The following is a 19,230-nucleotide window of genomic DNA, read 5'->3' on the forward strand; positions in this document are numbered from 1 at the left end:
CACGCTGCAACAACGCCAACTTTGTGATTGGGTGCATTATCATCCTGGAAGATGGCGTCATTGTCCGGGAACAACATCCGGACCATAGGATGCAAGTGGTCTCCTAAAATTGCGACATAATCGTTGGCAGTGATTCGTCCGCTAAGTGTGACCACAGGACCCAATGAAAACCATAATATGGCGGCTTAAAGCATCACCGAGTCGCCGCCATGTTTCACAGTTGGGCGGAGACACTGCAGATCATAAGCTTCTTTGGGCGTTCTCCACACATAAACACGGCCCGTGGTTGGGAATATTGTGGAGGATGACTCATCCGACCATATCATACGTTTCCAAGTTGCTTGGTCGCGGCACCATTTGCGGCGTGCGAAAGCGTTATGGTCCCTGATGAGCGGTTTGGCCCGTGCAACACGACCCCGTAAGTTCATGTCATGTAATTCGCGGCGGACTGTGATTGTCGAAACAGGGTGGGGGAGGTGCTGATTGAGTTCCTCCGTCACTTGCTCCGCAGTGGCACGACAGTTCTGCGTGACAAAGCGCTTTAATACCTGGCGTGATCTGTCACTCATGATTTTTTCCCGCCCACTGTTCCGTTTCCCCGATGTGGTTTTCCCGTGTGTTGTGTAGGCCGTCATCACCTTCGACACTGTCCCACGCGACACACCTAACACAGTAGCCACTGCACTGCCGTCACACTCACTCCACATAACCGCGCACCAACAATTTGCTCTCTTTGAAAATCTGAGAGGTCTTCCACTTTACACTACCTCCGTCTGCTGCAGCCACTGGACACTGCTGTTCCACTGCGCCTTACGTAATATGGAGACCGACCTAACACACCATCACCAGCGGTCCGGCTGCCAACCCATACATCTGACGTGTTGCCAACTACAGGTGTTTCCATTTTTCTGATCACCATCTGTATATATATATATATATATATATATATATATATATATATATATATATATATATATATATATATATATATATATATATATATATATATATATATATATATATATAATGTCAACAACAGTAAAAACAATCAACAAAGTGAAATACGTAAGCGAAAAGTAAAACCCTTACTTTGAAGCTTTCAGTTTGTAGACAATGGATATGCAATACGATATTATATCGACACTAGGTAAATTTTTCTTAACTTTTTCAGAAACACACCACCAACACTAAGAGCTTGAGGTAACTCTGGAATACTGAGTCTATAATGTACTTACACTTAAGACCATTAAATGTTAGACACGTTCGAGCGTTTTCCGGAAAAGACGGAGATGCTATTTAAGCAATAGTTGATTTACATAACCTGACTCTACGTCAGTTATATTTCGTATCCAGTGTTTCTTCCAGATATGTTTCTGGGGGACACTGCCCCCAGAGCTCTCAGAGTGCCCCCGTAGGAGACGAAAATAATACTTCTATAATATAATAATGAATAGAATAGTACCGTGGAAGAATAACACTGCCCAACAAATAAAAACTTTTTTTTATACCTCCGCGATCAAAATAGGTAATTCTTAAAGAAACGGTCATGCTGATTTTGAAAATCACCATGAGAATGCCCTGTCACGTCAGGTTCAAAAGATATGAACAGATTTATTATTCACATTATAAACAGTACAACCTCGGTTATCAGACACAGTTTTCGGAATATTTCTCAGTCCCTATTCAATCGATTTACAGCATATTTGGAGAGTAAGCTTCTATTGCTATCTAGTTATGTTCCCGAAAATTTGAAGCAGATAGGTTAAACAGAGGCTGAGAAGTAGCTCGGAAACTGTGGCGGATAATCGATGTCCTACTGTATTATACGTAGATTAAAACGTTTCGATACAGATTGTTACATGGTCACTCCTATATGGTTTTAACACACTTATAAAATCATGTTACTCTCTTTCTAGATCAGCTTAGTAATGTAAATTGATATGCATGCAATCATTCGTAACAATGGCGTAGAGAAGAATTGAAAAAAAACTTTGAGGTTCACGGAAATAAGATGTTTATAAAAGGCCTTGGAAATATCTATTCATACTTTTGATGATGATTTCATTTTTAAGTGTCCCCCTTTGTCAGGCTATATCTACACCATTTTGTATTGTAACGAAATATGCCTCTTACCAGTAGCGTACACAGGAATTTCGGGAATGTTCCAAACTCAATCTGATGGTATTAAAATTCGTAAAATTGTCCCTGGTATTAGGCAAAATTTACACAAAAGTCGAAATTTCGGGGCGTCTGGACCCCCAGGACCCACCCCCTGCGTACGTCCCTGGCTCTTACCTTCCTTTCAAACGCTTGCGTTTGTGCTGCCTCTTTTAATCCTGTTTACTCTCGCGCAGAGGAAACTAAAAATGGTCTCCCATCATTGCAGGATCCTTACGATCTTGGTATTTCTTCTCCATCATGGAAATGTCTTAATGAAACCTTCCCCTTGTTCATCACTAACATCTCCGAAATTGTCAGGGGAAAAGTTAAGATGTGAAAGAAGGAAGTGAATTTGAAGGACATACTGCAACCCATGTTTTTGTAGAATTCTAACAAATTTCTGACCAAACTTTCGTAATTTTCTTTTCTGTATCCAAGATGCTTTTAAAGGACCGCCAAGCGCTAACCCAACACCCTATCGAAGATTTTGGGCTATAGGAACGAAAATACATAGTGATATGCGGCGCGATTGACCAAATAAATGAAATATTCATAACCTAAAGGGTTTCCAATTAGTGTTGCTAATTTAGGGATTTTGTCGCTAAATGTGGCGATTTTTATAACATCTTAGAGGCAAGATTTGTTTCGCTTATCACTGTTAAACTAGGGATTTAGCGAACTTTTAAAATGTACAGCGATTAAACTAGCATTATTTCCATTATGATTAATGTTTCTAATGACTTTTCATAGTACGTTTGGTGACATTATTGTTAACGTTGTTGGCAACACTTCTTATAATTGTTATCCTGAGATATATATCTTATAATTGTTGAAAAAAGAGATGAAAGGGCTCTGAGAGACTTAATGAACTTATGGCAAAGTATTTTAAACTTTCACTGTTCGGTTCTTTACAGTTAACTGGGCTTACTTTATGTGCTTCATTTCAATAAATTACAAGTATGAGCAAAATATATATCATGCAATATCTCAGAACTGTGACGTGATGTGCAAAAATTGTTATCATTTTCGTTTTCTACTCACCAAAATCATTCAGAATCACCTATTATTTTGCCGGAGGTAAAAATCATGTTGGGCAGTGTAATATGTACCTATCCGAACATTAAGTGTGTCCTCCGGAACATTTTCTCTGAAAGAAACAATGTTCATATAACATATGATTCCGCTGGAAACTCAACACATTTTAAAATTTACATACAACATTTTTCTGTGAAATGCTTCAATTGAATACAGTATGAAGATCAAAATCTTTATAATAATGTATATAATGAAACGGAGTTATTGAAAATGAGATAAAAGGTAAATAAGCACTTGAACTAATCTAATTTTTAACACTGAATAAATATAATGAAAACAAAGTGAATTGAAATATATTCGGTTTTACGTCCTATGTTATAACCCGTAGGCTAAAGAGCACGTAGAAAATTAATGTAAATAATTGTGAATGAAATAGTGGAATTTAAAAGCGAGAACGAACATGAGAATCTGAACATAACTTAGACACATCACAGCCTGAAATTGAATCAAAATGCTTCACCCCTCAAATGGTCGCTCTGTTTCTGAGCCATCATTTCGAATTTATTTGTACACGAAACCATCGTGGAGTATACACGGTGTTTCAAAACAACACCGACAAAGTTTTGTAGGTGATTCCTGACATCAAGATAAGACAAATAGTATAGACCAACCTGGGTGCACAAATACTTCCTTTCGGAGTTATAGGCTCCCGAAAACATGAAGAAGTGAACTTTAAAGGTTCATAGCTCCAATAGTATGGAACGTACCGTAGTCAAGTCAAGACTTTATTTAGGAACTAGTATGTGCCCTATCCAAATATCCCTGTTTCAGAATCCTAAGTACTCACGCAAAAGTTTTTATAGAGGTAGTTGGTGAGTATTTCAAATTATGTGCCCAGGATTCTGAAACATGCATTTTTGTATAGCGCATATATTAGTTCCTAAGTGAAGTCTTGACCCGACTACGGTAGGTCCCATAGTTTAGAAGGTATGGACGTTTTAAAGTTAATTTTTTCATGTTTTCGTTAGCCTATAACTTCGAAAGGAAGCATTTGTGCACCCAGGTTGGTCTATACTTTTCGTCTTATCTTGGTGTCAGGAATCACCTCCCAAACGTTGTCGGTGTTGGTTTGAAACATCCTGTATATACACTCTTATTGCAAATGTTTCTTGGACAATTGATGTTTAGTAAAAGTTACGTGAGACATATGTATGCGATTATAGATGCTCTGTGGTTTCTTTTTTCCTATTTATGTTCACTGTTTAAATCGTATGAGTTATTAACTCATTTCGGCATTTATGTTCTAGATATTGTACTAAATTCTGAAAAAAAGCTAATTAATGTTTAAAAACTATTTTTGTTACAGAGTTTTTGTTCTATTGTCAAAACTGAAATTATAATTACGAATGAAGGAATAATGCCTCTCACATTTGCTTGTGATGCAAAAGAAGGTATAGAAGGTGATAATGAAAACGATTCTACACCTACTCTCGAGCCAGATGAATTAACTGTAGATCCAATATCTGGTAACATTAAAGGAGGTGCTGAACAGAAGTTTATCATGCACTTTCTACCTGGAATTAACGATTACTTCAATAAGCAGTTTATCATTGAGGTGTGTTACTTTTTTAAAACATTTTCTCAGAAATATTTGTAAGTTTTGTATCTATCAAGTCATAATTATTCATTGTATCCATTATTCATTTTTTTTTGAATCTACAAGCAATTATTACCATTAATTCTTGAAATGGGATTTTAAAACTGCTACATACACTCACGTTATACATAAAAGCAGGGAAGAGCTGTGGTCCGGGGCGACAAGTTTGATCGAACCCGTTTCTTGTCCTTCATTTCTGGATATTTGTGAAATTTGTTATCCATGCACAAATAGATATGACACGAAATTTTTACATTCATAAATATCAAGTAATAATAATCTTTTTGGCTAAAAAGAAGTAATTAACACTTTAGTAAAGGAATTTATATTCATTATTTCTCCTCTTCCATTGTTTACACCGTATTCTCTTCTCAAAACTTTACCATTGATTAACTTCTAAAATTATCTACAGTAGTGGTTCCAGGGTTGGCAAAAAACATGGTTTTTATTAAAAAAAACAGTTTTTGGTTTAAACCCGTTTTTTTATCAGGTTAAATCCGGTTTTTTAGTTTAAATAATTTGCTCTGTCCATTTATATCACAAATGGACAGAAATATAGCAAGTCGGAACTGCTTCAAAGACAATGACTTCTCACACTCCCCATGCCATAAGCATCGTTGGATCACTGATGGCCAACTAGCGACATCTCGCCAAAAATTGGCGGCCTCGCAGCAACGGTCCGCGGTTGCTCCACTTCTGTTTTAAAAACTATACCACCAATAGCCCACTAGCGGCACAGACGCGACGATACGCAAATGAACCACAAAATTACTCCTCCAAAATATGTTAAATCGCCTATATGCATGTTTTGTTTAAATTAAGATGAGTCTAAAAACACTAAAAAAATTACCCTAGTGTAGGCGCGAGCCACCAACTAGACACGTGTTCTGAATTCGTCACGGAGAAGATGAAGAACACCTCGCTTGTAGATGAATAAATCATTTAAGTCTTTTTAATTTGGTCAATCAGACTGCTCCTTTAACTGTATATTCGACAATAACCGTTTGGTTCTAAGTGACAAGTGGAAATTCTTTGTTACCTTGTTCTTTTAAATGATATCGAGAATGCCTATCTGTGCAGTGTACGACTGTAGTAATTATTACAGAAAAACTAAGGGAACTAATATAAAATACTTTAGATTCCCTCAAAAAGAGGGGGAAAGTCTCCAGAAATGGATTTTAGCTTGCAGGCGACAGGACAAAATAAACCTAAAAAATGGTAAGTTTTACATAAAAGTAATAAATAAATGCAATGTTAAATGAAATTATAAAAAAGCGTTTTCATTATGTAGTTTCTTTTTAATATTAATAGTATGTAAAAATTGTATATAGGGCTACAGTAGCTTGGGTTGATTCTGCATACAAAAATCCAATAGTATGATTTAAAAAGACGAACTTTGAGGCAAGACCCGGGGGAGGGAGGGGAACCAACAGAGGTGATCATTTCTATCATCATTTCCTTCTACATAAGATATTGAGACAAAATTTTCCCCACAGAGGTAGGCATGTAACTCGAGAAGGGAGGCACGATGATCTAGGAGGCTTACCTCCCTCGAGTTACGCAAATGGAGAGCATTGAACGCGTTAAAGTAGTTCAGGTCATTTCATTCTGGAGGTCTGCATTCCCTGTAGCCTCGGTGCTAAAACGGGACGTTGCCTTCAAATTAACTAACGAATGGAAGGTTTGTAATAACAATTAACGGTTATAAAGATATATAACAATGTATTACATCAAGAGAATAAAGTATCCACCTACCATGTCAGGGCGACATTGTCGGGACATTTTTACACTCAGATTTTGAAATTTTGTTCATTTTAAATCATAACTTTGGATAATTACATATACATATTTAGGGGCCCCCTCCAGAATTACAAAATTAAGAATGACTGCAGTAAATTTAAAAATATGGTAGATTCTCAACCAATCAAGGAAGCACGGTGGCTCAGTGGCTCACCTCTGGTGCAAGGGATACTGGTCCGCTTCTCGGTCAAGTGAGTTTGTGGTGGACAACATCGTGTCCGTGAGTTTCTCGGGGTACTCCCGCATTCTCATTCCACCAAATTCCACATAATCATGCACTTGCATTTATCTTTTGTCTTCTTTAGTCCACGGGGCAGAAAAGAGAAAACTTATCAAGAAAATTAAGAAAATTATGTAATTTTATGGTTTATATGTTTTCTAGTCTAGCTGTAACACCTGTACATCGTCTTCAGCTACGCCTAGTTAGGGGTGTTCGATAAGGCTGAGGACCTATCGAACTTCGGGACTGAAAATTTATCGAGTTGTCATCGGTTACTCGAAACCTTTCGAGTATTTGAAATTATCGAAGTTTCGGGTATTATCGAAAGTAGTGATGGACAGTTCGGTTCCTTCACCTCTCCAATGATTCCTTCTTGCAGCCAAACTAATCAAACAACTTTTTTTTATCTGATAAGTTATTGCAAAGTTGTACTTGTGAGGAGAAAGGAAAGCGTGCACAAAGGGATTGCTTTTTCGTCCCCTCTCCCTTCCCACACACAGAAAGCGTTCATTTTTCCCTGAATTTTATCTCTTGTTTGTTATTTGCTAACAGCTAGTGTAGTAGTGTTGCCAGAGATAGGTCTTAAACGTACAAATAGGGTAATTTGCTCTTCATACGATATAGTATACGCCCAACACCTCAACCATAGTAATCACGCACGGTGTTGCTAAAATGTTATAGCAAAATTTTATTTTTAAGCCAAATGTATTATCTTCTGTCGTGTTTGCTTTCTCTTAATGGCCACTAGTTCACACATTGCCGCAATCAGATATGATGATGTTTTGGGCGCAAACTCCCCCTTTAGCCTTTCAGTAAAATAAATGTTACTCAAATCAGTGGTGATTTCAGGGGTTGTTTAGGAGGAATATTTCTCCACAAACATATCTCTGATCATGTTTACCGTGGTTTACCAGTATTTTTGCTACTTTCACCCTCCGTGTATTCAAAATCTCCCGGGGTAGGATTACCATAATTTCTGGATATTTTTAAGAATGGTGTGTGTGTTTATTGAGAAGTTAAGAAAAGTCTAATCTTAACTTCCTAAAATGCTTATGCTCATTTTCTATACTTAAAATATATTTTTTATATTATTGTCTTAATTATTTTCCTGAGTAAAGTATTCTTGCGAAGAACACCTTATCGTTATTGATTTTTTCATAAATATCAGCACAAGACAGAATTGCAAGCCAAGCACTTGACCAAACACAGCGAAATTTCCCAGTCTTTCATTTTCCCTAAAATTTCGGGCATTAGTTAATCCCAGACAATTTTCCGGATTCCAGATTGAATCTAGGACGTATGATAAGACTACGCGGGGGAAACCTTGAAATCATCACTAAGTCTAATGAAGGTGAAAAACGGAAATAAATCTATTTCCTCGACAGTGAATATACAGTGTAGCATATGTTCTATACAGTTGGTTTGTACATTATGATGAATCCACACACTAGCGGATCCAGAAGCGTCGTTTGGTGGAGGCAGATTGCTTCCTGGACGAATAATGTAGGTTTTAAAAACGTAAGAGTTTTGCATCAATTTAGAATAACGTGGTGCATTATTTTATATAGAGTGTTTCAAAACAACACCACCAACGTTTGGGTTGCCACATTACCTAATTTTAGCGGATACCACCAGATTTTCAGGTCTTATATTCGTCCCCCGCTTGATCATCTCTTAATCACGAAAAACCACCCGCTTTTTCGGATTGGAGAAAAATCTAAAACGACTTTGTTGATAAAGTGTTGTTATATTCAACGTAAACCGCTACATTTCTGTGTCAATCTCAATCGCGAATGGACAGATGACAGAAACAAGATGAACGCAAAAACTGTCAAATTATTACTACTGGCTTTGTACAATATGAAAGACGTATCATGCGTAGAATTTTATGATAAGATTTTATGTCATCGAGATTTTTTAAAGGAAGTTAAAGGGAATGAAAAATGTAAAAAATTTGGCATAATCATAAACATTTTGGTTCAACCCATGAATACTAATGTATGATCTCATGGGTGCGTATTTCTTTGATAACATTCTGTCCAGTTCAACTGAACACGTCTATGTTGTTACGTAATCTATATGTTCAACTAGTCTTTATATATTCAGAAATGATTGCAAATTGAACCTACGGATCCTTAGCATATTGTTTAGATTAGATTCATTATTAGTATTTTTTCTTTTAAAATGTTTATACTGTATTTCATATATTGTGAAACTGTGGTATTTTCGTATGATTTCAAGTAGAAATCTTTGAAAATGATCAAAAATTTTATAAGAGATGGACCTAGACTCCTAAATATGTTTTAGCTTTCTTACGATAAAAGTTTAGAAATTATTTTGTATTCCTTAGAGAGAAAACCGTATGAACATCTGCCATAAATCGCTTGCTTTTTTTTTTTTTTTTTTTTTTTTGAAAATTTGTCTTAGGGAAATCCTTATTAGAGATATTTTACTGTAATACTTATTTAATACTTACTTTACAATTCGAGACTCACATTTGTTGAACTTAATAAAACATTAAAGGCAAAAACTAAATTTTCTTTACTTTAGTTTTGTTAGAAAAGTACATTGGAAGTGTCACTTAACAAAGAAATCACTAAAAAAAAAAAAAAAAAAAAAAAAAGGTCAGAAGGATCGTCAGTATTTCTAATACACAAATTCACTTCAGTACTTACGGTTTAGAATCCCCCGCTTTTCTAATTTCAAAATATGGCAACCCTATTCTGAGACCAAGATAAAACAAAAAAAATATAGACCAACCTGGGTGCACAAATGCTTCCTTTTGGAGTTATAGGATGCCGAAAACATGAATAAATGAACTTTATAGGTCCATAGCTCCAATACTATAGGATCTACCGTAGTCCGGTCAAGATTTTATTTAGGAACTAGTATGTGCCCTATCCAAATATCCAAGTTTCAGAATGATCCAAATATCCCATATGATCTTTTCGCTGACATTTTCACTTCAGTAACTTGAACACACTTTCCAGTACCGTTTCAGCTTGAATTAGCAGTATAACCTTGTTTTCCATAGAAAAATCTGATTACAACCGAAGTGCAATGTAATTGCAATCGGTTTCAATGGCATTGGCTTCTTGTTTCGGAAAAGAAAGAAATATTGATAAGTAGTCTATTGTATGCAGAACACAACAGGAGAGATAGGGTCTAATATTTCTTTCAACAACTGCAAAGCAAGTAACTGCACGACCATCTTTCTTGGAAAGTCTGTATGCAACAATATACGAAGCAGCTGAGAGAACTCTTGAGGAAATAATGTTTTCTATTTTTCCTTAAGAAGTGATCGGAAGTTATTTTAATTTGATATGGAAATTGAATCAGAGCCATTGAAATGTAAGTCAGAGGATGTGTGTTTTTCTCCTTTCCCCGTCATCCCTTTTGCCCCTCCCTGGTTCGATCCCCGACCAAGTAAGTTTGTGATGGACAACATCGTGTCCGTGGGTTTTCTCGGCGTACTCCCGTTTCCTTCCACAGTCCCATTCCACCAATTATTCCATCATCATTCATTCACTTGCCTTAATCATACTTCTCCCTTAGCCTAACAGACATAATAGTAGGTCATTAAACTGGAAGATTTCACTTCATTTCATTTTCCTTTAGTCTTCGTTCTGTCATATGTAAAGTTCTCCCTTGTGCATAGCATCATGCCATGAGGGCATGTAGGGAGTGTGCTCTCAGTAGTAGATGAATGTGGTGTTGTCGGCACCACGCTTTGGCCGCATCCCCCCTCCCAGGTACGCATTGAATCTGAGGTTGGTAATGCCCAGAGCCGCACGGCATCTTATACACAAAATCAAATATCTTAAAGTAACCAAGAGCAACAGATACCTGCCATATGCATTTTGACCAATCCTCTTTAAAATCAGATAATTCATTCGAAAGTTATCGTAGCTTTCACACGCCTACGCCCAAAGTAAGAACAAATACTTCAATTCGGAAATAATCCCCTTGTGGTATGGCCAAATCCCCTAACCAAAACAATAGGTGTCTGGTAAAAGCAAAAGAGAGCATTTTAAAATGAGTTCCATCAAAATCGGACAATCCGTTCGAAAGTTATCGTCGGACGCCACATGGAAACAGACAGACAGGACGCCCTTTAAATGGTGAGCTTCGCACCCAAAATTCTCAAGGTTTGTTTCACGACAATCTCAAATACTCGAAGGCATTCGAGCGCCGGAGAGTAAATTTTCGAAACGGAAGTTTGATAAGTCTTCAATCGACTTTCCTTACCTCTACCCAGTGGCGTAGCACACTTTTGCGGGCCCCCTCGCAAAGTATAGAGAAGGGGCCCTAGTTGTAAAGCCGATAGAAGTAAGATTGAAGTTCTACTTCTTTAAATCTTTAATCATCGCAAGACTTCGGGGCCCCCTATACGTCGGGGTCCCCCGCACTGCGGGGGTTGCGGGGGCAGCTGCTACGCCACTGCCTCTACCTATCTCTATACAGAACTTTAAATTAAACCCTCGAAATCATATTAAAATTATTTTTCTGCCTGCCCCGTTATTGGCGCAATCGGCAAAAGACTATTAGTAGACTAATGGTGTCTTGGATTCCAATTCCATTCAGGTGATGCATGTTTTCTCTTCCTCTTTCTCTCTTCTGACAGACTGCTTAAACCTTATACAGATCTGTGGGGAAAAAACTTTTCCTTCACTTCATTGCTAAGGAGAGAAGTTTTAAAATAAACACTCTGTATATATGTAATACATATTATATACAACTATGATAATCTCAAATTCATTGTTTCTTCCGAACACTCCGATAATCCCGAACTTTTCAAAATATTCAAGCGACTCGACAAATGCGATCATATTGATATATTTCTGTATTTCCTGCTTTCAAACAATTCGAGACTCTCGAAGAGTTCGAGTGTCTCGAAGTTGTCTAATGTTTCTTACATTTCGAGTGCCTCGAACACTTCGAGGGTCTCGAACATTTTGGGAGTCCCGAACATTTCAGGAGTGTCGAACATTTCAAGAGTCTCGAACATTTAGGGAGTCCCGAACATTTCGGGAGTCTCGAACATTTCGAGAGTCTCGAACATTTCGGGAGTCTCGATCATTTCGAGAGTCTCGAACATTTCGGGAGTCTCGAAAGTTCGATAATTCGATAAAATTAAAATTCTTTATCGATGAAACGGTTTTGAAATTTTATCGAATTGTTATCGATTACTCGATTATCGGAACAGCCCTACGCCTAGTACTTTGTTTCTTTTGCTTGAAATAGTCAAGTTGCAATTTCTTTGTTTGAGGTGCTTTGTATATACATATTTATTTCTATATATTTTTAGAACACAATGGTATATGGTATGTATTTGTCTATTTTGTACAAATGTTTAACTATACAATTTGCTGTGGCGTAAATTTTGACACTAATATCCAGAGAACTGTCAGTTTCACCAAACCTTTAGTTTAAATACAAATTCTATAAATAAGCGATCAGCGATTTCAAATAATATGATTTTTTTTTTATAAATCAAAAATAAAAACGATGTTTAAAATATTAAATTTTTATAACTAAGCTATCATCAGTAACATTACATTTCTTTTTCTTGAACAATATAACAATTAGCAACGAACATCTAATGACGTAAAAAAAATCTATTTCATCACACACTTCTACACTTAGCACTCCATTTTCGACAACGACAAACACATTCAATGTTACCAGAACACAGAACAGGAACTGGAGACCACAGTTTAGCACTATATATATATATATTTTTTTTTTTTTAGAAAAAGAAAGAAGTCCGTCTAAGTTCAACATCTTAGACAAATCTTTTCGGAGTTAATGATAAAAAATTGAAATAAGAATATAATGCCAGCGAAGAAATATAAAGGGAAATAGAACGGATTTACTAAATAAACTTATAAAAACAAATCGCTGTCCATCACCATGTTTATACTACTTATTTTAAGTAAAAAATTTCATTCAGCTCTTGTACTGATGGGAAGGATTTTAAAATGCTGACTGCATTTCCTCTCTGTATTGCTAGGCTTATTCGTTGTATTAAATAGTGTTTGCTTTTTGGGTCGCCTGACTTCTTAATTAAAGTTGATCCTAACTCATTCAAAAATTCACTGGCTTCTTTGCTAAAAACCCCCATCGTTTCTGTAGCAAAGGCAACAAAAAGATGATCTTCTTTCAGTCTGGAGTACTTTGTATGTTTACGTTTAGCGGCTGCTTCTGCTGCATTTCCTGCTTCCTCACAGGTTAGTGTTATGTATGAAGGAGCGAAAGTATCAACACATGTCACATCCCATACAAGACTCTGTCCCTTTTTCCAAGGGATTAAAGTTACTCCGTTTCGGTCGTTTACCATCATTTCAATACAATCCTTGTGGCTCAATGATGCTAGGAACATCGATGCTGGCGAGTGCTCGTTTGATTATTTGGTTTAATTCCGTGTGACGTGTGATTCTACTCCCACTTCTAATGCAGCTCAAAGCATGTAAACCTTCCTCGTCCACTCGATCTTGACACGCACATGTGAATGGGTGGCAAACATTTAGTCCCAAGCGTAATGCTACACATATTTTGAAAATATTATCGTCTAAAAAAAGTTCCGATGTTTTTTGAAGGTGTAGCTTGTAACCAGGCGCCATACTCTTTTTTCTGAAGTGGTTTTAGGCGAGCAACGTCAAAACTATTTTGTGAAATTACCTCTTTCCCAGCTATCTCGTTTAGGAGGATTTCATCTCATTTTCTTTGTGATTCCTTGGCCTCCGGAATGGTATTATTATAGATGCCTTTCCATAATTCCAATGCTTCTGACAGATGAGGGATTTGCACCTCGTCAACTCAAATTTTCAAAATGTTGGAGACTAGTGACAGCACCCCACAGCAAGAAGACAGAAACGCAGGAAGGCTCAAATCGGATGCTCTTAGAATATTTAAACCACCGAATCGTATTGGTAAACTTGCCTGAGCCCACTGACTTTCATTTAAAACTTGATTTATTATTGTTTGTAAAGATGTTTTCAGGGAGTTATCCAACTGAAGAATTTTTGATGGGAGAAGCCATGTGGGAGTGGTTCGCAAAAAGTAAGTTAATTTGGGGACACCTAGACAATTTTTTAGGAGAAAGAAGGCTATATGTGATGGCAGTCCTTTTAATCTATGTGTTATCATTTTTAAACTGTTCAAATGGTCTTCAAAATAACTTTCATAGCTATCTTCAAGTAGTGGTGTTCCTAATAACGATAGCTCGTGAGCTTGTGTTGTCCGAATTCCAGGCAACAAATTCTGAAACTGGACTTCTATAATTGGATCTGATTTACCCGACGTGAAGAACAGTTCGCATTTAGAAGGATTAACTTGCAGACCTATCTTCTTAGATTCTGTCAATAAGAACTTTAAATCTTATATAACCGTATCTGGTGAGCCCCCTAATGTGCCATCGTCTAAATAAAATAGATTTATTTCAGAAGAAAGCAAGCGCACTATTGGGTGGATTATATATATGTTATAAAAATTGTGTGTTAATATATATGGAAAAAATATTAAATACGTGCGTCCCTGCTCAATAAAGTTTTTAACCTCCCCTGAGATTCTGACGAAACTTACGTGGGAGCAACCTCTTAAAAAAAACTGTCCAAGCATAACGAAAATATACGTACGTGCATTTCTGTTTACGAAAACCATGAATTCTCCCTTGAGATATTCTCAAAATTTATATGGGGTCATCAGTAAAGAATTCTCTTTCAAACAAAATAATAATAATAGTAAATCAAAACCGATCAATGTGTTACGAAAATATACTTGAGCATATATAAATATATATAATAATAATATGCATTAAGGACACACTGTGTTATAGAGTGTTCAGGCCTATACATACTCGAGTATATTACTTCAGATGTTTAAAAAAGAAAAGAAAGAAAGAAAAAGCAGAAAAAGTAGTAATATTGGCTTGTTCAAGCTTCAAAGTTGTTTAATATGAACTGATATTGCTGTTTCTTTTGCTATTGTAAATATCTTCCTTTGAATTCACTTAACTTAAGCATTGATTACATTACGTTTATATAATTATTGTTTGTACTAAAATTTTTACTTCGTTGAAGATCACTATAAATAGAGGAGAAGTTTTCGTGTAAGATACCAGCGAGCAAGCGCTTGTTAAAAGTTCATCTGACTCTCGCTGGCCACGTCTGCGACCAAGATGACCTCATGCACCAGAGCGACAAGAATGTAGCACTGCATTGCATCCACCTTGTAGTCTTTCTACCATGCGTGTGGCGACGTTTACGGCATGGGACTGTTGCTTATCAGAAATGAATTACAACAGTGACATCAAGGAGGTACCATAAAATATTTCACTCCCTCCACGCCTATCCTCTCCGTCAGAAGTGACAAATTTCCTTACATTGTATACAGTTTCCGTCACTGGGAAATGTTAATTTTTATAAGAACTATAAATAAATATTCCGAGAAAATGTATGAATTCTGATCAACATGGTACAACCCACGGTAAACAATGTGTGGTGTAATGTCATTGTTGCTCAGTGGTTTCAATCTGAAACCATATATATTTTCAAAAGAATATAACATATTTAGGATAGATAATTCGACAGGAACACTTACAGTATCAATAATATAGAATAAAATATTCATATATTACATTTTCTCCTGAAACATTTGTCCCGGAAGGGGTAAAAAAGTTGAATTTCTCCGATTATACAACAAAGCTGCTAGAAACAACAAAGAAAGCTCGCTGAATATCAATTGGCGACACAGTTTCAGTGCCAACGAAAATCCTGGAAATAATTTAAACTCTTATCACTAGATGGCTCGCAAATTTCAAACTAAAAGGTGGTTTCATTCTAAAACCAGTGAGCTCCATGGAGAAAAAATAAATTAAAGATGTGGTTTAACACCGAAACTACTGGACCGGAAATGATTAACATTGTAATATTTATTTCTTGTTCACTTGCATGAAGTTTGAAAGATCTATCCCAAAATGAAAACGGAACAGGAAGGCTTTACTATGTTTATCATGTTTCTTTTGAGCAAACTCAGGAGTGCATCTACATACGTATTAATGCCGAAATTTTGAATGGAAAACCCCACTTTCATCACTGTCTTGTCATTATTATTATTTTACATAAACACACACATTGCAGTCTAAATCTCATCTCATAGCTTTCATTATCTACACATTGCTGATACGGTTAAGTTTATCTGTGGCAATCTAAAATCAAAATTCATAAACCACGTAAGATACCTTTTAAAAAAATTTTCGGCATTAATAAGTATTTAGCGCGTCCCTGGGTTTAAGTTAATAGTTTCATTTGAGCCTTTGGGCAAAACGCATGAAATATACTTACACGCGTACTTTTCCATAAACGTGTGCCCTTTCTCAATGCCTTGCATGAATTTATGGGAGTGGACAGTGAATTTGATGTGACGAACACCGTGTGAGACTGACCTGTGAAGCTTTTTATAAACAAGTTTGATTGAACAATTGTTTTGGGTTAAATGAAGTGCTGGGGCTCTCCAGTTAATTGCAACTCACAACAAACTTTTCGAATCAGATATTTATAAATGTGTCAGATATTTTCCACTTGTGTTGCCGCATGAAGAATGAGGACTTCAATTCATTTCCAATGCTTATGTGTAGATTAAACTAAACGTATTTTTTACAGATTGGCTGCTTGAACCCAACAATAATAACTGTTGAAGGAATGGGAGTTTATCCTCAAGTATTTCTCACGCTTCCGAGGGATATGGAAAACTATTTAACAATAGAGGATGCATATATTGCTATAGGTGGAATAACAGATGAATGGATAGATTTGACAGGTGATTATTATGGGAAAGAGGATCAGGAACCCTCAGATTATAATTCGCCTTGGTTAGAAGACGAAGAGTGGAATACAGAAGAGGTAAGAGGGAAATATTGGATTTTTTAAATGTTGAGTACAGTCGTCGATAGAAAGTAGAGAATCAGTTAAAAGCTATACACACATTTTAACAGATGCTGTCTGTAAATTTTCGTTGAAGTTGGATCAAATTAAAATAGCACGGTTTCCGCTCAACAGATGTCGTTAATTACATTACAGATTGCAAAATTTATATGTGATGTAAGGCAGTAATTCAGAATTGGAAGCACATTGATGCCGTTTGATGAGCGCAATAGTATTTTATTTTTTGCAGTTTTTGAAGTGTGAGAACGTTGATTACGTCCCATGTTTATTTTAATGATCCAAGTAGCATGTTGAGGGGAACCTTAAGATCCACAGATATTACCTACTAATATGTATGTATATGTTTTTGAAAAATTATGTATTTCGGTTACAGACCTTTCATTTGTAATTTGTTAACAAACATTCATTTTCTCGTCGATGGCTATACATCAATACTTGAAGTTTTCACTCTGTAGATCAACTTGGCATACAGTTATGCACCGGAATATTTGAAAGAAAGAACAGGAATAATATGAATCGATGGTGATAGAAAGCGCAAAGAGAAGCTGTGCAAAGAAAGTGGAATGAAAATAGGAGGTGCGTACCAAAAGTACGTTGGCCTAACGCTTACATAGAACTCTGCTTATTTTTCAATATTGTATGAAATTTATCCGTCACTTTACAACATAATCTCCGTGCACCTCCACACAGCATCTAGTCTGTATATCTCCCTTTCATAAGCATTTGTGAAGTCATTTTGGTCTGTTTGCTTGAGAAACTGGTATCTCTCCGTTTTCGGACAATGAATATTACCTTTATTCAACGATAATCTCTCTCGTATTATCGCTGCTACCAGGTAGTGATCAGTGTCACAATCAGCCCCTCTAAACGACCGGACATCAATTATGCTAGATTGCCTTCTTCTATCTACTAAAACGTGATCAATTTGATTATGTGTTTTTCCGTTTGGTGATGTCCAAGTGTATTTATGAACGTCGCGATGTGGGAATTTTGTACTCCCCACGAATAGGTTTTTGTATGTTGCAAAGTTCACGAGTCTAACACCGTTGTCATTACTTTCCTTATGCAGACTTTCCTTCCCTATAATCAGTTTGAAAATATCCTCTCGTCCTACCTTCGCATTGAAATCCCCTAATAGAATTTTCATATGGTATCGCGGGAGTTGGTCAAATATCCGTTCCACTTCTTCGTAAAAACTGTTTTTTATATCGTCATCCTTATCTTCAGTTGGGGCATGTACATTTAAAACAATAATATCACACCACCGTTCCTTAAGAGTAATCAAAGAAAGTATGTCAGTAACAAATTCAACCCGTTTAATTGCTGGTAATATTCGTTTGTGAACGAAAAACCCTGTTCCTAACTGGTGATTTTTATTTCCTTCCACGTAAAGGAACGTGAAATTTCCGGAATTCACAGATCCATTTCCTTCCCACCTAACTTCCTGAACTCCTACTAGGTCCATCCTGTATTTCTCTAACTCACTCGTTACGGATTTTAACGCGCCTGCCCTATAAAGACTTCTAATATTCCATGTTCCAAATCTCATGTCCATTTTCTTTTGCTGGTGTTTTTAAAAATTAAAAGAAGGCCATTTGACGTATCAAATAAGACTACCAAGTTTCTCTGAATTCATTTGCAGAATTAAATTTTATATATCTATAGTCATTTGAGAGCTGTAAGCACTTACACTCGACAGAATTTTGCTTTCCCACAATTAAATAACAATGATTGTGACAAGAGACGAAAGGATAGCAGTGATTATAATGTGTGGAAGGACGGAGCTATCATGCCATAGCTGCTGACTTTAACTACAGGGATGCAAATAAGCAACAAAATTTTACTCGCCCAAGAAAAAAAATCTATTAGTCCATATCCCACAATAGAAATCATTTACTTACCTTCGGTATCTTAAATACTCGCCCCACCGATGAACCACTCGCCCCGGGCGAGTGGGCGTGCGGTTATTTGCATCCCTGCTTTAACAACAATCATACAGATAGGCCAACAGTTTCACATAGCATTAGATCCTTCAACAACTAGATTTCGTGAAACGGGAAGTGTTAATTCTCATTGAACGGATGACTTCAAAGAGTTGTGTGAGAAAGTGGAATTTGGAACACCCTTATTATTAATCGATAACCACCCTCAATGCTAAGAAGTATTTGGAACAATTACAGGAGCCAGTATTTCCTTTCCCCTGAAGATAGAGCTTCCTCTACTGTTTTCAAAAAGATGGAGACCTCACCAAAGACCGGATTTAATGTTTTTCCACCCCTAGGCCGAAAAGTGTTTGCTGCCCCTTACCCTAACGTACAAAATGTTAACACAATAGAAAATAATAATAATAAAAAAAAATATGCATGCATATCTTTGTTTCAACATTTTTAATTTAATTTTTATTTCGAATCTGT

The 19,230-nt window shown here is 36.5% G+C and overlaps 1 protein-coding gene across 1 annotated transcript in view; it reads left to right on the plus strand.

Annotated features, from left to right (window-relative positions):
• Window positions 1–4,589: 4,589 nt before the first annotated feature.
• LOC145685811 (hydrocephalus-inducing protein-like) overlaps window positions 4,590–19,230 on the plus strand; it is a 461,224-nt gene continuing 446,583 nt past the window's right edge. The window contains exons 1-2 of the mRNA XM_081758381.1: window positions 4,590–4,810; window positions 16,535–16,774. Coding sequence (XP_081614507.1) covers window positions 4,613–4,810; window positions 16,535–16,774 — 438 coding nt within the window. The 5' untranslated portion in view covers window positions 4,590–4,612. The remainder of the gene's footprint in view (window positions 4,811–16,534; window positions 16,775–19,230) is intronic.

Source organism: Thermobia domestica, chromosome 1 (assembly GCF_964235325.1).
Source record: "Thermobia domestica chromosome 1, izTheDome1.hap1.1, whole genome shotgun sequence".
Lineage (NCBI taxonomy): Eukaryota > Metazoa > Arthropoda > Insecta > Zygentoma > Lepismatidae > Thermobia > Thermobia domestica.